Here is a 25,830-nt window from a genome sequence, read left to right on the forward strand (position 1 = left end):
CAAGGTTCGTCTAGTCAAGGCTATGGTTTTTCCTGTGGTCATGTATGGATGTGAGAGTTGGACTGTGAAGAAGGCTGAGTGCCAAAGAATTGATGCTTTTGAACTGTGGTGTTGGAGAAGACTCTTGAGAGTCCCTTGGACTGCAAGGAGTTCCAACCAGTCCATTCTGAAGGAGATCAGCCCTGGGATTTCTTTGGAAGGAATGACGCTAAAGCTGAAACTGCAGTACTTTGGCCACCTCATGCGAAGAGTTGACTCATTGGAAAAGACTCTGATGCTGGGAGGGATTGGGGGCAGGAGGAGAAGGGGACGACAGAGGATGAGATGGCTGGATGGCATCACTGACTCGATGAACATGAATCTGAGTGAACTCCGGGAGTTGGTGTGGACAGGGAGGCCTGGCGTGCTGCGATTCATGGGATCGCAAAGAGTCGGACATGACTGAGTGACTGATCTGATCTGATTATTCGATTGTATATATGTGCCCCACCTTTATCCATTCCTCCGTTTATGGACGTTTAGGTAGTTTACACATGCGGCTATTGTAAATAGTGCTTCAGTGAACGCTGGGGTGCATGTGTCTTTTGGAATTATAGTTTTCTCTTAGTATGTGCCCAGTACTGGGACTACTGAGTCACACAGTAGACTATTTTTAGTTTTTTTAAGGAATCTCCATATTGTTCTCCATAGTAGAGAACAATAATACATCCCCACTAACAGTGCAAGAGGATTCCATTTTCTTAAGACCCTCTCTAGCATTTATTATTTCTAGATTTTGTGATGATGGCTATTCTGACCAGTGTGAAGTAACATGTCATTGTAGTTTCGATTTGATTCATTTAATAATTAGTCATACTGTGCATCTTTTTATGTGTTTGTTGGCCATTTAGGGATATAATGTAAAGGGCTGAGGATAGCACTTGAAAATGTGAATCTGAGGCTCAACATGAAATATCTGCAGACAAATTGCTAGCTGGAAGATTACTTTTCAATTGATTTTCTTTTTATAAACACATATGAGGTTCTTAGTTAAAAAGTTATAGGTTACAAATAATTTATGTAGGACTTAGCTGATTTTTAAAAAATCTATTTCAAAATATATACAAAACCATCTCTTGATTTTCAAAATACTTCTTTTTAATGTCTTCTTATGGGTACTTATGTGAGCACTCAGTGGTACAAATTTCAAACCACTATTGCAACAATATCTCATTCATTAATTCATTACCAGACAAAATGCAGAAAACTAACTTACTTCATTATGTGTCCATGGGGAAATATAATTTCCATGATCAGAGATCATTAAAAAAGGCAAAAGAATAACTTAACAGAACAGGATCTATAAACAACACAGTAGAAATAAGCATGAGGTGTTAGCAGAAGGCCAGTTAAACTGGATATCCAAATTAGCTGGGGGGTGAGAAGCCAGGCCAAAAATTTTCCCAAAAATGAAGTTCAGTTCAGTTCAGTCACTCAGTCATGTCCGACACTTTGTGACCCCATGAACTGCAGCACACCAGGCCTCCCTGTCCATCACCAACTCCCGGAGTTCACTCAGACTCACGTCCATCGAGTCAGTGATGCCAGCCAGCCACCTCATCCTCTGTTGTCCCCTTCTCCTCCTGTCCTCAATCTTTCCCAGTATCAGGGTCTTTTCAAATGAGTCAGCTCTTCGCATCAGGTGGTCAAAGTATTGGAGTTTCAGCTTCAACATCAGTCCTCCCAATGAACACCCAGGACTGATCTCCTTTAGAACGGACTGGTTGGATCTCCTTGCAGTCCAAGGGACTCTTAAGAGTCTTCTCCAACACCACAGTTCAAAAGCATCAATTCTTCGGTACTCAGCTTTCTTCACAGTCCAACTCTCACATCCATACATGGCCACTGGAAAAACCATAGCCTTGACTAGATGGACGTTTGTGACAAAGTAATGTCTCTGCTTTTTAATATACTGTCTAGGTTGGTCTTAACTTTCCTTCCAAAGAGTAAGCGTCTTTTAATTTCATGGCTGCAGTCACCATCTGCAGTGATTTTGGAGCCCAGAAAAATAAAGTCAGCTTCTGTTTCCATTGTTTCCCCATCTATTTGCCATGAAGTGATGGGAGCAGATGCCATGGTCTTAGTTTTCTGAATGTTGAGCTTTAAGCCAACTTTTTAACTCTCCTCTTTCACTTTCATCAAGAGGCTTTTTAGTTCCTCTTCACTTTCTGCCATAAGGGTGGTGTCATCTGCATATCTGAGGTTATTGATATTTTTTCCCAGAAATCTTGATTCCAGCCTGTGCTTCCTCCAGCCCAGCATTTCTCATGATGTCCTCTGCATGTAAGTTAAATAAGCAGGGTGACAATATATAGCCTTGACGTACTGCTTTTCCTGTTTGGAACCAGTCTGTTGTTCCATGTCCAGTTCTAACTGTTGCTTCCTGACCTGCATATAGGTTTCTCAAGAGGCAGGTTAGGTGGTCTGGCATTCCCATCTCTTTCAGAATTTTCCACAGTTTATTGTGATCCACACAGTCAAAGGCTTTGGCATAGTCAATAAAGCAGAAATAGATGTTTTTCTGGATCTCTCTTGCTTTTTCGATGATCCAGCATATGTTGGCAATTTGATCTCTGGTTCCTCTGCCTTTTCTAAAACCAGCTTGAACATCAGGAAGTTCATGGTTCACATATTGCTGAAGCCTGGCTTGGAGAATTTTGAGCATTACTTTACTAGCATGTGAGATGAGTGCAATTGTGTGGTAGTTTGAGCATTCTTTGGCATTGCTTTTCTTTGGGATTAGAATGAAAACTGACCTTTTCCAGTCCTGTGGCCACTGCTGAGTTTTCCAAATTTGCTGGGATACTGAGTGCAGCACTTTCTGGATATCATCTTTGAATGAGTTGGAATTATTCTGATGATGAAGTGAGTGGAGGAAAGGTAGTCACATGGCAGTGGAAAAACATCTGCAAATGCATAGACATGAGGGTGTGTGGCTAAGGGATGGGCAAGCAGCCCCTTATTTCTGGCATATATTATGTAGTATAGGGGGTAAATAGGGATCAGAGTGCCATGCTAAGAAGAGAAATATTTTCTGCTCGACTTTATTGAAACAAAATCGCCTGGTTTGGGTAAACCAGGCAAACCAAAGTAAATGGGATAGATTTCAGATAGCATCTCAAACATAATGCCAGAAACACTTTACCGTTGGATATGAGCAGGGAAAAAATCTGAAAAAAAAAAAAAAAGTGTAAGATTTCAGTTTGACCCTAGCAAAGCTGTATCAAAAACTCCATTAGCCATTTGGCTAATTAATAATTTTGTTTGATTTGTTTATCTAGACTTCCTTCTGACCGAAACAGCACTTGAGGAGTTGTGCTGAGGCAGTACATTATCTACCCCAATCTCTGGGGTGATCCTGCACTCCACTTCTCTTTCCCACTCTCCCTCCTCCAGCTCACATGTTAAAGCCCCATAGTTGCTGAAAATCCTGCTGGAATGTGATGCCAGACACAGAGGTGTTAAAAGAGTCCGGTGCCAGCACATCTGGGGATCCTTAGTAATGAACACGGGCCGACAAAAGAAGCAGCAGAAATACATAGGAGCCTACTCTTTGCACAGTTTGCACAGTGTAGAAAAACCAATAGGATGAAGGGGGAACTGACCTGAGCCTGAGACGGGATTTCATTTCTTTCATCTAGTAACAAATCATCTGACCTCTCCTGAACTACTGAGAAGGTCCTGGTCAGCACACCAAGTAGATGTATTGAGATGCGTGTGGTTTGGGGGATTAATGTCTTCTACGTGTTTTCTTTGAGATTACTGACACATTGAATATGTCATCACTAAATGAACCTCATTTCTGAGGCTGAGGTTTGAACACAAAGATCACACAAACCAAAGTATCTGTCATCTGGCTCATAATTTCCTACCTTTCCCATCTCAAGAAAAGCATTTACATAGAATTTTTTGACAAGAGATTATAAGCTAATGAGTGATGTTTTGCTCTATGCCATATTGCTCACTAGAAGTAGACTGTTTATGTGTTAACCTCCTTTTTCTTCTTCTACATAATAAGAGTTTAAATTTGGTCATGAGGGTAGAAAGCTGAGAAGAACCACATGTGTATTAAAATACTGACTATTTTTTGAAGAATTTTATTAATAAACATCATGTAGTCATATAATTGCTATTATCTGACACTAAAACTCTCCCGGTTGGGGCTTTTCAATCCAATCATCTTGTGAATGTCTGAAATAGATGAGTATCATTATATATTATAATTTCATCTTACAGAAACTCAGGTAATAATTTTCCTGGATGATTTAACCATATGATTATATTAGAGTCTCTTAGACTAACTCAAACTCTAACTGAAACATTGTTTGTATCTTTGGAACCCAGAAATGATGACATGGGAGTATGTAGAGTGTTCTTTGCATGAAGAACTTCCATGTGAGATCTGCCTTATCAACTAAACATTCCAAATTAATAAAAATGAGACAGATATGTAGCATAGATCTTTACATATTTTACAGGTTATGTATGTATCAGGTATGTAAACAACCTAAAGAAAAAAACTAGAAACTGGGAAAGAATAAGTATGGTGAAATAACTGATGCTATAACTCCTATTCCTTTCTCTTAGTAACATACAAATTTCTCTCTCAGTAACTCATCCAAAGTGCAAGAGTTGAAGTCTTTCATCCCACTGCACCTATAACTTGTATCTTAGTCCCTCCATAGACTCTTCATGCACTTACTGTTTTCCTCCAAATGGCAAAGGCAGAAATACACTGAGTTACTTAGGCAGAGTTCTGTATTAGCACTGTGAATTACCGCTTCATCTTACTCTTTTAATTAAAAGGTTTCTTAGGTTTCAATCTAATCTCTGTGGTTATTGCTATTGAGTAAATCTCTTATTCCAATATTCTGGATCATCTAGGGCCATGCTTTATCTCAAATGATTGCTTCTCCCCGTAGAATATCTAGAGGATAAAATGCTGCCTGCTTTCTGATTTATGACTCTAAATTTAAATGGTAACATTTTATATTTTTGAGAAATATTTATAAGGAGCTTCTAGTAGTTCTTTTTTTTTTTCAAGTAGTTCTTTCTTAAACAGAATTTGAGTATTTTCACTACCAATGAATATTGAGTGTTATATTTTGCTGTGCTTTTTCCATCTTCCCATGTAAAACAGCAATATTTTCAGTTTTATCAGCTTCCATCAACTGTTGCATCAAAGTCAGAATAGAATATGGCAAGTGGCTATTTGACTATTGGTCTAACCTGATTCTTAGAAGAATAAAGGAGAATCAAATGAGATTAGAGAAGCATAAAGTTTGTACATTATATATTAAATTATATGAGCCAAGACAATAAACATTAGCTCAATTAAATAATTGTTGGGACAATGGATTGTTTATATGTGAGTATGTATGTCTGTGTGTATATATATATATTAAAAATTAAAACACCATCAATGCAACATTCAAATTATATTTGAATATAATATATATATATTATATATATTTGCATATATATATAATTTGAATGTTGCATTGATTGATTCTGCTAGTAAGATAAACATTTATGAAACAAAAGAGAAAATTTTTAATCAAGAAACTTCAATCTGTATTCTTGATACTCTTGCAAGAAACCCTGGCTTTAGGAAATCCAAGTTCTTCCAAGCCTTCCTAATATGAAAAACATGAGGCATAAATTAGCAAGGAGTAAAAAATTTCACTTTGAATCTCATAATATTACAGTTGTTCATCAGTATTCACAGGGAATTGGTTCCAGGGACCCTCATAGTTGCCAAAATTTGAGGATGCTCAAGACCCTTAAAAGAAATGGCTTAGTTATAGTCAAGCTTCTGCTTTGGTGTGTTCTATGGGGCCTATTAACTGTAGATCTTTTAAAAATTATGTTAATATTAATAGATAATACATGTACCCATCACATAAAATGTTAAAAAAGCATTTATATGGAAACTAAATGTTCCTTTTTTTTTGTTCTCAACAACCCTGTCCACATTCCCACTGATAAATTTTGATGTGTGTTTCTTGAGTATATCTTCCCAAGAGAAGGCAAGAAGGCAAGATAACTTATGTACATACACATACACACACACCTCCATAGGATTTTCATTTCTAAACCCATGATATTATAAGTGAAAAATGACCCCAACTCTTGAAACATTTAAAATTCACAAGTGTTTACACTGGGGGTGCAGAAATATTTACCAACACTGACCTATTCTATCATCATAAAGACTGTTTGAAACAGCAGTTTGAAAGAATGTTTTCATATCTACCTGGACATCAATATTTGAATTTTCAATGTGCGTTTCATTAGAAAGGAAAATCTGATGCTATACAAAGAAATAGAAAATAATAATAAAATCATATGTCATCTATTTATCATACTTGATGTGGGGAGGAAGAGTACTTGTTTTGTAAAGACCAACAGGACACACGATGCAGAGAAAACTGCAAAGCCACGTGCTGTCAACCAGAACCAGGTGGACACCACATGAGGATATAAAGCCAGCCCGCCATAAGGGGTGTGTTGACAGCTCTGAGTCTACACTGTGTTTCTCCCAAATGCACTGCTGTGTTATATGTTACTTTACTTTATCATACAGTTTTAGAAATTCTTAAGCCACCCCTAAGCACAGTGGCTACGTCCTAGCACAGAGGATAAACCTGTGTGGAAATAGTTGTTGTTGTTAGTGCGTCTCTTACTTAGATTCATGCTGATGTTAGGGAACCAATCTCTACCTTATATTCATGTCTATCTGGAACACTATGGAGTCCGTATCTCATGTAGACCAGACATTGTCAGTATAATACATGTACAAAAGCATCTGTAATTTTTGCAGCAATTCTGTAAAGCAGTGTTTCCCTATCTTACCTTAACATATAATTACCAGGACAGTATTCATTAAAAATAAAGATTCCTGGACCACATCTAGTTCTACAGAATTAGCCTCTATGGGTAGTCCGTGAAGGATAAGTTGTTTTTAAAGAAACCCAATGTGATTTTTAAGATTAGTTAAGGAAGGGGAAGGGCTCCCTGGTGGCTCAGTGGTAAAGAATCCACCTGCCAATGAAGGAGATATGGGTTTGATCCCTGGGTCAGGAAGATCCCCAGGAGAAGAAATGGTAACCCGCTATAGTCTTCTTCCTGAAAAATTCCATGAACAGAGGAGCCTGGTGAGCTATAGTCCATGGGGTCACAAGAGACTCAGACATAACTTGGCAGCTAAACAACAAAGAGGAGGAAATGCTGCTGGAGGTAGGGATTATTTCCATCTTACCAAGGAAGAAACTGAGACTCAGTTAAATAACTTGTAACAACAAATTAATTGTGAATGCATAATTCAAACTTCAGTATAACTCCAAATTTCTTCCTACCATATTACTTTGCTACAGGTCATGAGGTCAGGTAAATCTGAAAGGCTACAATGAAAATTATATATTACAGACATTTGATCCTGGATTTAAAAGAAAATGCAAAATTGTGGAATTTCTTTTGCTGTTTTGGATAGGACAGTTATATGGAACCAACTGCAGAATTACAAACGGCTTTATGATTACATATGGAGTATAAAGGGCTCTAGCCACTGCTATAAAAGCACTCTGGAAATGCTTTTTGAACAGGGATAGATGTGTTCTGCACTATATATTCCAAATGAGGGGGAAATGGCCTAAAACCAGCAAAATAAAAGCCAGGTTAACAAGATGGTTTAGATTTCTCAGGTCCTGAGACCATAAAAGAAGGGTTCCTCTTTCCATTCACCCCTGATCAACAGCAGAAAAAACACACAGTGCTGTTGAGAATGTGGTCTGTGTTGGAAGCGGGGAATTCCTTAGAATCTCTTTTCTACTTAATGCCATACAGAGAACAGGGTGAAGAACTGAAGTGGGAGAGGACCCTGCATTTATTTCACAAAATTATTGTTTCTTAGGATTTAAGTGAGGCTTTCTGAACACTGGGGAGGTTAATGAACCCTTGCCAGAAACCTAGCATTCCTAATTTATAATCCAGGAAGTATTAGTAGAAATTCTCTAAATTCTGAACTTTTATATAAAAAAAATCAAATGTCTAACAAACTTAAGTCTTAAAATGAGTATGTGTAAAAGGTATCCAAAGGTTTTCCACAGTGTGCAAAGCATGATTGTTTTAGGGAATCAATTTCCAGATCTTCACCTTCCATGGTTCTTTTCCTTAAAATTGTCTGGGAAAATGCCTGTGTTTACAATAAGTCTTTTGCTATTTTATGGGGAGAAAAAAGGAAAACAGTTGAATTCAGTTCAGTCCTTTAGTCTTATCTGACATTTTGCAACCTCATGCAGCACAGCAGGGTGCCCTATCCATCACCAACTCGCAGAGCTTGCTCAAACTCATTTCTGTCAAGATGGTGATGCCAGCCAACTATCTCATCCTCTGTTGTGCCCTTCTCCCCCACCTTCTATCTTTCCCAGCATCAGGGTCTTTTCTAAGAAGTCGGTTATTCACATCAGTGGCTAAAGTATTGGAGCTTCAGCTTTAGCATCAGTCCTTCCAATGAATATTCAGGATTGATTTCCTTTAGAATTGACTGGTTTGATCTCCTTGCAGTCCAAGGGACTCTCAAGAGTCTTCTCCAACACTACAGTTCAAAAAAATCAATTCTTCAGTGCTCAGTTTTCTTTATGGTCCAACTCTCACAACCATACATGACCACCGGAAAAACCATAGCTTTGACTAGATGGACCTTTGTCGGTAAAGTAACATCTCAGCTTTTTAATATGCTGTTTATGTTAGTCAAAGCTTTTCTTGAAGGAGCAAGCTTCTTTTCATTTCATGGCTACAATCACCATTCACAGTGATTTTGGAGCCCAAGAAAATAAAGTCTGTCACTGTTTCCATTGTTTCCCCATCCATTTGTCATGAAGTGATGGGACCGGATGCTATGATCTTAGTTTTTTGTATGTTGAGTTTTAGGCCAGCTTTTTCACTCTCCTCTTTTACTTTCATCAAGAGGCTCTTTAGTTTCTCTTCACTTTCTGCCATAAGAGTTGTGTCATCTGGATATGATATTTCTCCTGGCAGTCTTGATTCCAGCTTGTGCTTCATCCAGCCAAGCATTTCACATGATGTACTCTGCATAGAAGTTAAATAAGCAGGGTGACAATAAATGCCTTGATGTACTCCTTTCCCAGTTTGGAAGCAATCCGTCATTCCATGTTTGGATCTAACTGTTGCTTCTTGACCTGCATACAGATTTCTCAGGAGGCAGATAAGGTGGTCTGTTATTCTCATCTCTTGAAGAATTTTCCACAGTTTGTTGTGATCCACACAGGCAAAGGCTTTAGTGTAGTCAGTGAAGCAGATATTTTTCTAGAACTCTCTTGCTGTTTCTGTGATCCAATGGATGTTGGCAATTTGATCTCTGGTTCCTCTGCCTTTTCTAAATCCAGCTTGAACATCTACACGTATGTGGTTCATGTACTGTTGAAGCCTCACTTGGAGAATTTTGAGCATTACATTGCTAGCGTGTGAGATGAGTGCAATTGTTTGGTAGTTTGAACTTTCTTTGGCATTGCCCTTCTTTGGGATTGGAATGAAAACTGACCTTTTCCAGTCTTGTAGCCACTACTGAGTTTTCCAAATTTGCTGGCATATTGGATGCAGCACTTTCACAGCATCATCTTTCAGGATTTGAAAGAGCTCAGCTGGAATTCCATCACCTCCACTAGCTTTGTTCATAGTGATGCTTCCTAAGGCCCACTTGAATTCACTCACCAGGATGTCTGGCTCTGGGTGAGTGATTACACCATCATGGTTATCTGGGTCATTAAGATCTGTTTTGTATAGTTCTTTTGTGTATTCTTGCCATCTATTCTTAATATCTTCTGCTTCTGTAAGGTCCATACTATTTCTATCCTTTATTGTGCCCATCTTTGCATGAAATGTAACCTTGGTATCTCTAATTTTCTTGAAGAGATCTCTAGTTTTTCCCATCCTATTGTTTTCCTCTATTTCTCAGCATTGATCACTGAGGAAGGCTTTCTTATCTCTTTCTATTCTTTGTAACTCTGCATTCAGATTGGTGTATCTTTCCTTTTCTTCTTTCCCTTTTGCTTCTCTTCTTTTCTAAGCTATTTGTAAGGCCTCCTCAGACAACCATTTGCCTTTTTGCATTTTTTTTCTTGGGCATGGTTTTTATCACTACCTCCTATACAATGGTATGAACCTCCTCTGTCCATAGTTCTTCAGGCACTCTGTCTATCAGACCTAATCCCTTGAATCTATTTGTCCCTTCCACTGTATAATCAAAAGGGAATTGATTTAGGTCATACCTGAATGGTCTAGTGGTTTTCCCTACTTTCGTCCGTTTAAGTCTGAATTTGGCAATAAGGTGTTCATGATCTGAGCCACAGTCAGCTCCTGGTCTTGGTTTTACTGACTGTACAGAGCTTCTCCATCTTTGGCTGCAAAAAATATAATCAATCTGATTTATGTATTGACCATCTGGTGATGTCCTTGTGTAGAGTCATCTCTTGCGTTGTTGCAAGAGAGTGTTTTCTATGATCAGTGCATTCTCTTGGCAAAATTCTGTTGGCCTTTGCCCTGCTTCATTTTGTACTCCAAGGCCAAACTTGCCTGTTAGTCTATGTATCTCTTGATTTCCTACTTTTGCATCCCAGTCCCCTATGATGAAAAGGACATTTTTTTGGTGTTAGTTCTAGAAAGTCTTGTAGGTCTTCATAGAACCATTCAGTTTCTTTGGCATTAGTGGTTGGGGCATAGACTTGGATTACTGTGATATTGAATGGTTTGCCTTGGAAACAAAGAGAGATAATTCTGTCATTTTTAGGACTGTACTGCATTTCGGACTCTTTGGTTGACTATGAAGGCTACTTCATTTCTTCTAAGGGATTCTTGCCCACAGTAATAGATATAATGGTCACCTGAATTAAATTCACCCATTCCAGTCCATTTTAGTTCACTGATCCTAAAATGTCAATGTTCACTCTTGCCATCTTCTGTTTGACCACTTCCAACTTACCTTGATTAATGGCCCTAATATTCCAGGTTCCTAACCAATATTGCTCTTTATAGCATCAGACTTTACTTCCATCACCAGACACATCCTCAACTGGGCGCTGTTTTTGCTTTGGCTCCATCCCTTCATTCTTTCTGGAGTTATTTCTCCACTCTTCTCCAGTAGCATACTGGGCACCTATGGACCTGGGAGTTCATCTTTCAGTGTAATGCACCACCCATCAACATAAAATTGGGTTAAAGATTTACTGAGCATGGTCTAGCCCATCAGAGCAAGACCCAGATCCCCCACAGCCAGTCCCTCCCATCAGGAAGCTTCTACAAGCCTCTTATCCTTATCCGTTAAAGGGCAGACAGAATGAAAACCACAATTACAGAAAACTAACCAATGTTAACTAATTACAGAAAATTAATCACATGGATCACAACCTTGTCTAATGCAGTGAAACTATGAGCCATGCCATGTAGGCCCACCCAAGATGGACGGGTCATGGTGGAGAGTTCTGACAAAACATGTTCCACTGGAGACGTGAATGGAAAACCACTTTAGTATTCTTTCATTTATAACCCCATGAACAGTATGAAAAGGCAAAACTGCCACACATTCCAAATCTTGATACACTGCATTAGTCAGAGGTTAAAAAAAAACAATAAAAAAAACCTTTTGTTGGCAAACTAAAATAGAATTCAGAATATTGGTTTAACAAAGTATCCTTAGTGATTGATCAGGACATTCTAAACACAGAAAGGCACTTTCTTTCCTTCTCTTCTCTTCTTGGATTGATCCCTTGATCATTATATATTACGTCATCCTTATCTTTTGTAACAGTCTTTACAGTCCATTTTGTCTGATATGAGTATTGCTACTCCAGCTTTCTTCTGATTTCCATTTGCATGGAATATCTTCTTCCATCCCCTCACTTTCAGTCTGTATGTGCCCCTGAGCCTGAAGTAGGTCTCTTGTAGGCAGCATATATATGAAACTTGTTTTCGTAACCAGCCAGCCAGTCTATTTCTTTTGGTTAGAGCATTTAATCCATTTATATTTAAGGTAATTATCAACGTATATGTTCTTATTGCCATTTTAAAAACTGTTTTGGATTTGTTATTGTAGGTCTTTGTTCTTCCCTTCTTTTTGTGCTCTTCTTATGGTTTGATGACAATCTGATACTCTATAGAGTTGTGTTTGCATTGATTTTTCTTTTTTGTGTGTCTATCTATTATAGTTTTTTGGTTTACAGTTCCCATGAGGTTTTGATATAGCAGTCTACACACACACACACACACACACACAGTTGTTTTAAGTTGCTGGTCTCTTAATTTCAAATGCGTTTCTCATTTCTTGCATTTGTGCTTTCCTATTCTCATGCTTGCTGATTTTGATATCATATTTGTGTATGGGTGATGTCCTACTTTTACTGTACATTTACCAGCTTTCCCATTTGTGATTTTCATCTTTCTAGTTGTGGCCTCTTTTTTTCCCCTGCCTAGAAAAGTTCCTTTAGCTTTTGTTGTGAAGCTGATTTGGTGGTGCTGAATTCTCTTATCTGTAAAGCTTTTGATTTCTTGTCAAATCTGAGTGAGAGCCTGAATAAGAGCCTTACTTGGTATTCTTGGTTGTAGGTTTTTCTTTTTGATCAATTTACGTATCCTTCATCACTTTAAACGTCCTTATCATTCTTTTTTTTTTTTTAAGTGAGTCTTGGCTCTAGTTGGAAAGTTCTGAATATAGAACATTCAAAACTGTTGTGATGACTTGTTCATTTTAACATTTAATTGAATGTTTTGTAAGATTATCTTTCTCAAGGAAGAATATCTACTAATAAATACATTGCAATTTACTTTAGGATCAGGGTGCATTTAGGATCAGGCTGCATTGGGCAATATTTTATTGAATCATGACAGATTACTGTGAACTTCATCTATAAAATGTTTAACATTTATATTAATAAAACAAACTTACAATGAAATATTTTACACATCAAATGCATGCGATGATGCATGTTTTTCAAAATTATTTTAGGGGCAATGATTTGCAGATCACAGAATATAGTTTTTAGTTTCTGTATTATAGTTGGGAGTTCAATAAATAAAAGATGAATAAGTAATTATTGAATACTAAAGGAATATCCAGGCAGCTGTGGCACACATCCAGAATATCATGAAATATCTGAAAATTTCCCCTCAAAGTTAATACAGCTCATTTCTCCTGGCCTTAGGTTCAGGAATCCTCAAAGATGCATCTAGTAAACCCCTGTCCCCAGAGGTAACTGTGGACAAAGGAAATGATCCAATTGCCCAGCCTTTGCATGAAGTGTACAACTGCACAGATTGAGTTATATTTCCCTGCACCTCCTGCAGTTACAATGTTAGGGTATGAGTCTGAAATGACCACTTTAAAGAGTAGCATATTTTGCATGCTCATTGAAATATAGCTGTATCATGCATAATGTCATGACAAGGGAAATTAATCTTTTCCCTAAGGACTGAGAGGAAGCCAGTCTGATCTGGTTTCCCAAGTGCACTCGCCAACCCTTCGCCGTGTTCTCTTTAAGCCCTCAGACACGTTCTAGTCCCCAGCCCTTTCGGCCACCTCCCTCTGTCCACTTGCTTCAAATGTTTTTCATTCCCACAGCTGGGTTGTCCCCCTTCAGGCTTTCTTCTGCCTGCCCAGCTGATGATGTTTTTCTGGCTCCAGAAAACTTCCAAGATTGTTACAAACAGTGCTTGCGGGGACAAAGGATTGTCCCGAGTAAAACAACAACAAAACTGGGACGCTCTTGCAAGAATCCGGATGGGTGGCTCGCCCACATGAAAACTTTGTGATGTTTCTCTCTTCCTTTTTTCCCCCTTTATTAAACAGGAACAATGTCACTGTTTTGAAAGCTTGGGAGTTAAACTAAGGTTTTACTTGTGGCAAAAGGTCTATAAAAAGTACTCAGTGCTGCTGAGATACCCGAAACACTTCTCATTTCATAATCACTTCACTGTTGCATTGGCTGGGGGGGGGGGGGGGGGCGGTGCTGCGGAGAAGGCTGTAAGGGACGGGCAGTAATTGAAAAGTAAAAAAAAAATATACTCAGCCCTAAATCTAAGTCTTGATTTAATAAGCCTTTTCTTTCTGCAGTTTTAAGAATAATAGGGGAAAAAAGAGGCTCAATCAGTTTAAGAAGATGCAGTAACATTTTATTCATTAGAATATTATTTATCATTATTTGCATGATGGGATTTTGCTTATAACTCTGGTTACACTGAATTTAAACAGCCATAAAACGGTTGTCAAAAAGATGGAAAGAGGAAACGCTGTTTATAGTCTCGTCAGTGTTTTCTGCCAGTATTCTGTTTTTCCAACAGCTGCAGCAGGACATGCTGTTGGTATTTGGAGGCTTCTAGAAAGAGAAGTGGCCAAGTTTATTTTCCTAATCTCTAAATTCAGCACACTGGTCACCATTCAAATACCTTTTCTATGTGTGCATTAACAGTCATTAAAAGATCAGTTGTGACACCTTACAGTGAGGTCTGCAACCCAGGGCAGGGCTCTGATCCCCAACTTTTCTGCCGCTGAGCTCATAAGACTTATTTGCAGAAGCTACTTAACCTCTCTTCACTTCGTTGCTAAAACTGTAAAGAAAGGTTTCAGATTAGTACAGAGTAAACAGATGTTAAAAAATACCCTTTATACTAAACAAGAAATGCTCACTTCTGATGGACATTATTTTCAAGCTGTGCCCAATGTGTTCAGTCTTATTTTAGTCCATGGCATCGTGCTAATGATAACTGGCACTTCTATTTATGGGAACCACCGTATTTTTAGTCTAAAAGGCGGGGGAGGTGGTTGGTCAAAACTTCTCTGCTTTTTGGCTTGATCAGGGACAGCTCTCATGCTTTCTTAATTTATGGCCTATCTTCTGCTATTATTAGGTCTCGCAAATGAATTCAGCCCCTAAGTGTGACTGAGGATAAGTCATGAATGATTTTGCATGAAGGCGCGTATTCCTGGATGCTCAGGGAACTGGAATTCTGATTCAGTTTTGGAAATATTAATACAGGATAGGCATGTATAAAGTCTCTAATTCTTTCATTTGATTTCTAGACATCCGCACAGACTGTCACTGTTGCTTATACTGTTTACTTAAAGTCAAGTGAATGAAGAGCCAAAGAAATTCACTATTAATAATTTCCATATCAGGCGAAGAGAATCAGTCTTCTTACTCATTTATAAAATAAGAACCAGAGATGCATATTATTATTTTTGTTAAATGGAAACTTAGACTGAGGTGCTCAAATGAAAAAATCATCATTAAATGGGACCTTTGGGGGCCAAAGGAAAGGAAAGTTTTTTAATGACACTTTTTTTTTTTAAACTTTTATTTTTCAACTTTACAATATTGTATTGCTTTTGCCATATATCAACATGAATCTGCCACAAGTATACACGTGTTCCCCATCCTGAACCCTCCTCCCTCTCCCCTCCCTGTAAGTCCCTTCAATGGGCTTGTTAATTGCCACAGGTCATCACTTCTTCAGGATTCTCCATAACTATATGAACTACGTGCTTTTCTTCTCTGTCTCTCCCTCCCTCTCTTGCCTAATATGATACCGTTTCCAGACACGTTAGAAGGGACTAATGTAGGACGGAGAAGCCTGGCATACTGCAGTCCATGGGGTCGCAAAGAGTTGGACATGACTGAGCAACGGAACCAAACTGAATGTTCAGGAAAAACTCAATAGCAAACTGTAGAACCCTCTTACTTGAGTTTAAAACTCTTTCCTGAAAAATAATGCATTAGGCCAAAAACATGAGAATCCCTTTTAATCAGTCAGAGTCGTGTTTTCTCCTGTTCTGCATTTTCTTGCTCATGGTTACATCAAGTAAACTTTATTGCTGACTAGATCCATCCTGAGGGACACTGATTTTCAGAAGACAAAGCATGTCCCCAAATATCAGTTGCTTTCCCTATAACTTGTTTCAATCAATTTTTCTCATCTATTCTTTATTTTATTCATATATAAATGCTGTTTATTGGAGCCAGGAATTCCATAAGCATACTAGAAGCTATGTAATATAACCTTGTATTTTAATAATTAAAAACTTATTTTTGTCAAAGAACTTCCCTTAATATTATGTTCTGGGATTCCATTCCAAGGACAAGTTCACATTAACAATAACCTTCCATTAAAAAAAAAAAAATCCTGCATACTTATTCTGCCTATACCATTTCTAGTTCAATAAAAGACACACTGAAATATAATAAAACTGCCTAATATTTTTGCTCTCTCCTCTGAAAAATTGGTAAGAATTTTACTGTGATCCCATTCACAAAGTACTGTGCATACTGCTTTCTGTAACTGTCAAATATTTTCCACCAAGTATTTCCCACCAACTGAGAACAGGAAGATGATAATGTGCCTTCTCTAATTTTCTGCATAAATGAACTTCAACTTTTAGAAAACAAGTTTCTTTCTACCGTACAGGCTATTCTTTTAGGAATGGAATCAAGTATTTCTCTATATTCAAAATCCCTTGAAGAGTCATTGTTTGAGTTGAATTACACATGATGTTTTAGGTGGCCTGTTTACTTCCATTGAAAGAATGTGTCCTATTTTTGAGAAAAGAAACAAAACAAAACAAAACCTTGCGATACATCAAATGTTTCTTGCAAAACTATTTGGTGAAATAAATGTAAATGAATCAGAAACATGTGAAGTGTATTTCAGTTAAACTTAATGGGTTTAAATATGAAGGCAGTAAAGTGCTCAGGGGGAAAAGAGTGTAGCAAGTCGGGAAGTGACGTTTGTTTTGTTTTCATCAGTCCTGGACTCTTGAAAAGTGGCCTGATACTCTGAATTCAAGCTCATTCAGATTCTTTCTTAAGCCTAATGATGGAGTTACAGAATGGGACAGTAATATCCAAATTAATTTTATAGTTTTATCTGGCTTCATTTCTAGTGTGCAATGCTTCAAGAACACTTTCAGTCTGAAGTTAGAGGTTTTTCTATTTTCTGTTCTCTTCTGAGGGTAAAAGTAAATTGTAATGATGTTAAAGGTTTATCTTTTTTCATCAAATAACATGTAAAGTTTCCAGAGTCACACATCAACTTCACACTTATTTCCTCTTTCTAACATGATCAGATCTGAATAGAAAACACAAGGGGTCTGAACGCATGCAAACATACGCAGGAGGAAAGCCCAGGGAGAAAAGGCGATGGAAGAAAGAGAGGGGTGAGGGGAAGGGAGAAGCAGTGCATGCAGGGTCAAGTCATCAACCTCATTTCAAAAGTAAAACATTCAAAACACACTAATTATTTGAGAGTCACAAAAACTTTATCCCGTAGTTTTCTAGTCCTATCATTTATGCTTGCTTAAAAACTATATTGCTTTTTAAATTTTTTTATTTTGCAATTTTAAAAATGCATTATTGTGAAAAGTAGGGAAAAAAACATACTATACCACAGCAATAAAAAAGACTTCCAAGTAAGTCTCCCTGTCAACATGCCTCAAGATGTGAGTTAGTTTGATGTGTGGTGTGATATTTCTATTTCTCAATTCTCAGTCTCTGAAAACAGGGATATTTTAAGCATTCCAGTAACTTCCTAGATACAAGGAATATATAATTGGAGTGTATATATAAATGCATTTTTTGAGATAATATATGGCATTGCTTAAGTAGCCTTCTGAATCAACAACTTGGTAGAGAAATGTAGGAACAGAAGTCCTTTCTGTGTAAGTAGCCTGTAGGGCTGTTTTGTATGTTCCAAGTCTGCTTTTTTGTTTCCTGAGAACATAACAATATAACTGGAGTTTAGCAAGCTCTGACCACTCAGAATGCTACTGCTGCTCATCACTGAATTTGGAGTGAAGATGCTGCTCCTTGAATACTTTGCTCCCAAAGTTTCATTGCTTCAAACTCTCTGGAAGCATCTCCTTGTGTTGAACTGAGAAAACACTCTTAGAATATCTGTTCCATAAATGGGCAGGAGATGTATTTTAGCTGCTAGCACAGCCCATTGTTGCTTTATGTAACCTTCTCCTTATGCTAGTTCAGTGGGTAAAAAAAAGAGTGACTAGGCCGTGTCATTTATACCTTAAATCACTGGCAGTATAACAATTACAGCTATTTTTTGAGCCTCCAGAGTCACACTTTAGGGCTCTACTAATCAAAATAAAATCTAAATCCTAACCCCAAAGTCGTGTCATTGAAAGCATATGGATACTGTCAACTTTATCTTTGTCATCACCATCAGCAATCAATGTTTGCTGCTGCTGCTGCTAAGTCGCTTCAGTCGTGTCCGACTCTGTGCGACCCCAGAGACGGCAGCCCACCAGGCTCCCCCGTCCCTGGGATTCTCCAGGCAAGAACACTGGAGTGGGGTGCCATTGCCTTCTTCGGCAATCAATGTTTATAAAGCCCTTAATTAAGTAATTGTTACTATGTAGTACCTCTGCTTAATTAAGGGCTTTATAAACATTGATTGCCGGAGAAGGCAATGGCACCCCACTCCAGTGTTCTTGCCTGGAGAATCCCATGGACGGGGGAGCCTGGTGGGCTGCGGTCCACGGGGTCACTAAGAGTCGGACACGACTGAGTGACTTCACTTTCATTTTTCCCTTTCATGCATCGGAGAAGGAAATGGCAACCCACTCCAGTGTTCTTGCCTGGAGAATCCCAGGGACGAGGGAGCCTGGTGGGCTGCCGTCTCTGGGGTCACACAGGGTCGGACACGACTGAAGCGACTTAGCAGCAGCAGCAGCAGTACCTCTGCTCAGAACATTATTAAATATTTCCTTTGAGGAGGGAAATATTCTGATTTTCCATCACGATTTGGTGCAATAGCTTTTTGCTTACAAGATCTAATCTTTGCTTTTGGTGTTCTTGTTCTATTTCATGACAGGCCTACCCTTGTAGCAGTGATAAGGAATGTGAAGTTGGGAGGTACTGCCACAGTCCTCACCAAGGATCGTCGGCCTGCATGGTGTGTCGAAGGAAAAAGAAGCGCTGCCATAGAGATGGCATGTGTTGTCCTGGTACCCGCTGCAATAATGGTAAAGGTCTCATTTGGTGCTGATGGGCCTCTTTCCTTTCATGTAGGAAACCTGGATACCAAGTTATACTGCCTTCTCCTTAGTCATACGTCTAAAATGTAAGGAGACTTCCAAACTGGCAGGAATGGGATCAGGGTTTAGAAATGTATAAGATTACCTTGTGTGTGTGTATTAGTCTCTCAGTTGTGTCTGACTTTTTGCGACCCCATAGACTGGGGCCTGCCAGGCTCCTCTGTCCATGGTATTTCCCAGACAAGAATACTGGAGTGGGTAGGCATTCCCTTCTCCAGGGCATCTTCCTGACCCAGGGATCAAACCTTTGTGTCCTGCATTGCAGGTGAGTGCTTTACTGTCCCTCTCAAATCTTGGTTTTCCTGGGCTCTGATCACCTGCTGTAATTTATAATCTATGCTGACCTGGGATGTGCCATGTTGAAATGTTGCATATAAATAGCTAGATGTTATATTCCACTGAACACTTAAGTGAATATGTGCAAAGGAACCAAAGATAGAAACCTGTGATTCATCAGTACACTTGTGAGTTTGTTTTCATTTTCATACCAATTTCATAGCTTGATTCTCACACGCAAAGTGTCCTTTTTTGAAAGCCCCACACTGTGGCACACACAAATGCTGACAGAGTGATTGTTTCCTCTGAAAGGAAACACAGAAGTCTATTACTCGGCCTTCAGCCAATCTCAGTGACCTTATGGGCAGACAGTTCAGCATTGATGATGAAATGAAGAACCTCCAACACATGGTAAACAATTAAATACTTACAGAACATGATCAGGAACACAATTAGTCTTGCAAAACATCATAATCAGGCTCATATTCCTACACTTGTTCCTGACCTGTGGGCCTGGTCCTACTGAGAGTACCCTGGACAAGAAGTGAAGGGAAGAAGACCTCATCCCATTAGAGATATTTACAGTGTAGATGGGGATTTTATTTTTGATTAAAAAAGGAACCTTGATCCTGAACACAGATGTCTGATCAGACAACAGTTTTAAGCTACTAAGATTTGATAATACTTCACGCTGTAACTATTCTAAACTCTTCCTGTGTATTCACAGTAACTTTATGAAAGGAATTCTGTTTTTATCCCTATTTTTGCCCAAGGTCACTTGGTCATGAGACTGACAAGACTGAAATCAAGAAAGCCTGGCTTAGGTCCAAACTATTGAGATCTCAAGTCTAGATAGATGATAGATACATGGCCTCATACTTCACGTCAGGAGAATACTTGGATAAGAAACACACTTTACAGAACTGAACAAGTCTAACTAATTATCTGACCATCTCCAGGCATCTGCATCCCAGTCACCGAGAGCATCTTAACCCCTCATATCCCAGCTCTGGACAGCACTCGGCACAGAGATCGGAACCACGGCCATCACTCGAACCACGACCTGGGATGGCAGAACCTGGGAAGACCTCACACTAAGCTGTCACATATAAAAGGTGGGGATAGCTGGAGCTCCAGAGAAATGTAGATAATTAATTCCATTGCTTCTGAGTGCAATTTGAAAAAAAATAATGGGAAGTTACTGTAATAGTAAGATTTTAACTGAATTTCTTCTCAATTTTGAGGATGCTAGAGGTTTCTCAGAGATCTTAAATTGTGAGAAATACATATGACAAGAATTGTGGTACTCTAATTAACCATGCCATCTTCTAAATAGTTCAGCCTTTTTACAGGATATTTAGAACAAATCTTTTACACAAACATTTCTCTTCCATAATCAAGAATAAAGCATTGCAAAACATAAATGGGAAAATGTTTGCTGCTATAGATTAAATTACTAAGATTTAGAGTCCTTTTCTCACCTTTGCAGATTCAGAAATTTTATTTCACTAAACAACCAGGTAATATACTATGCATAAACCAATTTTCCAAAAATAATTCATTTCTAGAGGGATTACGTATGCCCATAAAAATTCCCTTCCTTGTGTCACAATATTTGGTAAGCCTAATCACTAATAGTAAAATTTTGAAAAGTAGAAATACCTATATTTTTAAAGGAGGCTTTTGCAAGTGTATTCTGTGGAACACTGTTCTTTCAAGACATTATATGACTAAAAGAGCCCGAGTGTTCAAGAGTTTTGTAATAGTGTATCTGCCCATTTTTGGAACTTTAAAATAAACATTGATAAATTGACGGCTCTGAGAAGTTCAGCAATGAGGAAAATAGGTTAACTTTTTCAGACACTGTATTTCCCTAGTTTACTTAACCATAAAACCTTTTCCCCATATTTTTACCTTCTGTGGATCTAGTATCCTACAAAATATCTGACCTGTTAGTCCAACCTGAAATACTAATGATTCTATCAATAGGGTTAAAGTAACTGACAGTTCCTCTTCAACCAGCCCCCGTCTACACTTTCTGAAGGCCTAGTCCTTTTCCCACATCTATTTCTATCCCACTGAAATCACATGCATTTGTTAGTACATGCATGCTTAGTCACTCAGTTGTGTCCTACTCTGTGACCCCAAGGACTTGTAGCCCACCAGGCTCCTCTTTCCATGGGATTTCCAAGGCAAGAGTACTGGAGTGGGTGGCCATTTCTTTCTCCAGGGGATCTTTCTGACTCAGGATCAAAGTCGCACCTCCTCTGTCTCCTGCATTGCCGGCAGATTCTTTACCCGCTGAGCTGTCTGAAAAGTTTTTAGTACATGAGTGTCCATCTTTATTCTGACAGATATCTGTGTTACAGTACAGTTTCTAATTTATTAATCACTATTAGCTAATTATATGCATAATTTCCTGATGGCAGCTAGCAAGAAATGTTGATGGCTAGTGAGTTGTGCCCACATTCACACAGTGGGACTGGTGACATCCAGGATGGCAGCTAACCTTTTAGACCAGGCTTGGCACACTACGGCCCGTGAGCCAAGTCTGTCCTGCTGCCAGTTTTTGTAAATAATGTTTTATCGTAACACAGGCCTGCCCATTCACTTAGGAATCATCTGTGGCTGCTTTTGTGATATGAAAGCAGAATGAAGAGCTGTGTCACAGATCACATGGCCTAAAAAGTCAGAAGTATTTACAATCTGGGAGATGACAAAGCAGCTTGCGGGCTACACATCAACCCCACTGTGACATGTGGGTGCTCTCTGCTGACTTCATCCTTTTACTGAATTGAATCCCCAGATCTGTGCTCCTATGATTTTTTTTTATGGGTTCTTGGTTGACCCTGGGGCTATTTGCCCTTGCTCTGCTCCACTCTGTATCATAGCTTTTCACAGACTTCATTGCCTAGACTCCCTGTCAGGTGGCTTCCAGCTGCATGGGTTTGGCTGTGGTGAGAGATTGAGAGGCAGAGGAAGGGAACGGCCAATGGATTCGCTCTGCCCCTGGGAGTGTTTCTGGCAGAGCTGCGCCTCCTCAGGGTCTCAGCTCCTGCCGGGATTCCAGTCCCCTGCCCTTGCCCCATTCTGATGTCACCAGCTTCTCCGGACCCTCCAGCCTAAATGTGGTGGTAGCTTCCTGCGGTGCTGCTCTACGTTCTCTGGTGCTTCTTAGCCTCATAACTCACTGCCTGTGTGACCCATTCTCTGCATTAAATATCTTCTCTTTTGAATACTCAGCTTCTGTTTTCCTGGCTAGATTTTAACTGATACCTGGCCTTAGGAGGTACAGACAACTTCAGCCTTCTTGACTCAGTTTGTTTACTTTTTCCAAGAAGGTATCAAATTAAATAGAAGGCATTTCTTTTTACTTATTGTCATTCACTTAAGTAAACAACAACACAAAACAGAAATATCTAAGATCACACCATACCAAAGTGAAGAGAAGATGCAGCCCCATCCTAGCTATTCATTAAACTTAATATTCAGACAGCAAACAACAGAAAGAGATGAAAGTTGGTTCACATGATTAGAGGGAAAGTCAATTGATATGACTGTAAGACATCACGGAAGATAGGAAGATAGTATAAGTACAAATATTTTAGGTACTTCTGTTTGCAGAATAGATTTTTCTCCTACAGTGTCATGGTAAAATCTTTTGGTTATCATTTCTTTAGGACATGAAGGAGATCCCTGTCTACGATCATTAGACTGCATTGAAGGGTTTTGCTGTGCTCGTCACTTCTGGACCAAAATCTGCAAACCAGTGCTCCATCAGGGGGAAGTCTGTACCAAGCAGCGCAAGAAGGGCTCACATGGGCTGGAAATCTTCCAGCGGTGTGACTGTGCAAAAGGCCTATCTTGTAAAGTATGGAAAGATGCCACCTACTCCTCCAAAGCCAGACTGCACGTCTGTCAGAAAATATGACCACCTCTGAGGACAAGCATCAGGAGCAGACTGTGAATCCATGTATTTAATGCATTATAGCATGGTGGAGAGTAGGATTTGGATTTCAGAAGACGGGGTAAAATGAGGAATATGATAAGAACATAGATCAAAGAAAAAGGAAATGGAAGATCAGAAAGGGTGACAAGTGTGGTTAGTGTGTTTTCCATCATGCAACTTTTTTATGTAAATAATGTACACATTTGTGAAGATGCCATGACTAAAAAAATAAATAAATAAAAGGCACACAGAGGGATTACTGATGAACACCATGTGACTTTCCAGGCATTTAGGTTGTGCTGGAGGATCAATGTCTTTCACAGTGGTGATTGCCTATAAAAAATAACCATAAAGCCTTATTTCTATTTAAACAAAGATCTCCCCATATACCCTGGCATACAGCAGGCTCTAAAACGTGAAAAGAGGAATCGGGTAATGGGAAATAAAAGCGTGGAGCACAGAGAATCTGCAACATAGACTCGCCTTTTAGTTTGGAACACTACTTCTTACTGCTCAATTAAAGACCTTGATAGGAAAAAAGTAGTCAATATTTTCCAAATAATTCCAAAATAATCACAGGTCTTTAAGTCCTTCAGGAAAAAAAAAAATCTTTGTTTTTCCTTAAGCTGCTTATTAATATTTTTGAAAAGTTTAATTTCAGCTACAATTAATAAGAACCAGTAGAATAAGACCAAAATAATCCATTCAGATTTCTAGAGGATATAAATTGCATCTCTTGATTATGCATTATTCTTACTCATTTTATTCTCCAAATTACACGCATTGTGAATAACACAGAGCAGAATTTTCAGGTTGTAAAAATTTTAAGATGCCCAAAGTAAAAGTTACTAGATCATATTATTCAAAGCTTTGGCATTCCCTATGTTAGATAGAACTAGACATTTACTCTTCACATACTCTGCAGTATAGTAAAAATGATAAAAGAAACGAGATATATCTGTTCTGCACTGAAGCACAGCAAGGAAATGGGGAAAACTTTGTCAACTGTCCAGTTTTGGCAACACATGGATCATGTGTTTGAAGCACAAGCTGACTTTTCATATGTGAAGCCCAAGGCTGCACAACATACATGGAAATTGTCCATGGGATTTGCTATCATAATATTTACTACGCAGATAAGTTCAGTGTGAGGTAACTACTTGACCGCAAAATATTTCTTTTATATTTCTGAGGTCATACAATCATCTTATTTTGAAGAGGTCTCATTAAATGGACTCCAAGACAGTTAGGATAGTAAGGTTCCATTGCTCTTGGTAAGCTGCTTTCTAACTGGCTGACGGCACCATCTGACTTTTTTCAGCATCAACTCTTTCTGTAACAGCTGTGTTTTTTTGTTTTTTGTTTTTGCCAAAGATACAGTTTCTGTCTTCTACAGCCACTGAGATTAAAAATTATAAATGGAGTAACTTGTAAAATCTACATTTTGCTAATCTATAGAAACCACAGGTTCTAAATTTTTACATCCATTTTATTACTTTTTACTTTATTCAGTTCTATTCAGTTCTAAATATTATGTCTAGAGATTAAAGCCAAAAAGTTATCTTATACTTTTTACTTTGGACCTTTTCTTTTATAGACTATAAATCACTCCCTAGTTTTCATTTACTTAAAGCTCATTTGCAGTCTCAAATTCAAGTTCTCCCAATAGAAACTGAATCTGAGCCTGCATGTCTATTAAGAATTTCACCTTCCCACATAGGTTCACTAATATGATTAAGATTTCCATTTTCCCCCCACATGTCTGTTAAAACAAAAATTAAGAACCAAAGTCTGTACAAACAGGTTTCTATAAGCTTAGCAACGTGAAAATGGAACATTTCAGGGAAACATTTCCTATACAACAATTACAATTAAAATCTGGTTTCTGCATAATTTCCCTTATGTACATCCCTTCAAAAATTATTATTTGAAGTAATTTATTTACAGGAAATGTTAATGAGATGTATTTTCTTATAGAGATATTTCTTACAGAAAGCTTTGTAGCAGAATATATTTGCAGCTATTGACATTGTAATTTAGGGGAAATGTATAATAAGATAAAATATATTAAATTTTTTGCCTTCAAAAATGGAATTCAAATTTCCTTGTGTTTTGCTTTGGGAAAAACTTTTAAGAAGCACAGATTCTCAGAGTTCAACTGAACAGATGGGTCTGATTTTGCAGTCTTAGCAGATATCCTTTGGATGACATCACCATGAGATGATCCAAGGCAGTTTATGGTTAGGTGCTTATTTCATGGTGGGACAGCTGTAATTGTCTAGAGATCTCTTCAAGAAAATTAGAGATACCAAGGGAACATTTCATGCAAAGATGGGCACAATAAAGGACAGAAACTGTATGGACCTAACAGAAGCAGAAAACATTAAGAAGAAGTGGCAAGAATACACAGAAGAACTATATACAAAAGAGAGTCACTAAGAAATGACTCAGAAAA

At 38.4% G+C, this 25,830-nt stretch overlaps 1 protein-coding gene across 1 annotated transcript in view; it reads left to right on the top strand.

Moving 5' to 3' along the window:
• The window catches only part of DKK2 (dickkopf WNT signaling pathway inhibitor 2), a 124,303-nt gene extending 98,819 nt beyond the window's left edge, over window positions 1-25,484 (top strand). The window contains exons 2-4 of the mRNA XM_010848233.1: window positions 18,928-19,078; window positions 20,386-20,541; window positions 23,107-25,484. Of these exons, the coding sequence (XP_010846535.1) occupies window positions 18,928-19,078; window positions 20,386-20,541; window positions 23,107-23,357 (558 nt within the window). The 3' untranslated portion in view covers window positions 23,358-25,484. The remainder of the gene's footprint in view (window positions 1-18,927; window positions 19,079-20,385; window positions 20,542-23,106) is intronic.
• The last annotated feature ends 346 nt before the right edge of the window (window positions 25,485-25,830 follow it).

Source organism: Bison bison, unplaced genomic scaffold (assembly GCF_000754665.1).
Source record: "Bison bison bison isolate TAMUID 2011002044 unplaced genomic scaffold, Bison_UMD1.0 scf7180017864263, whole genome shotgun sequence".
Classification (NCBI taxonomy): Eukaryota; Metazoa; Chordata; class Mammalia; order Artiodactyla; family Bovidae; genus Bison; species Bison bison.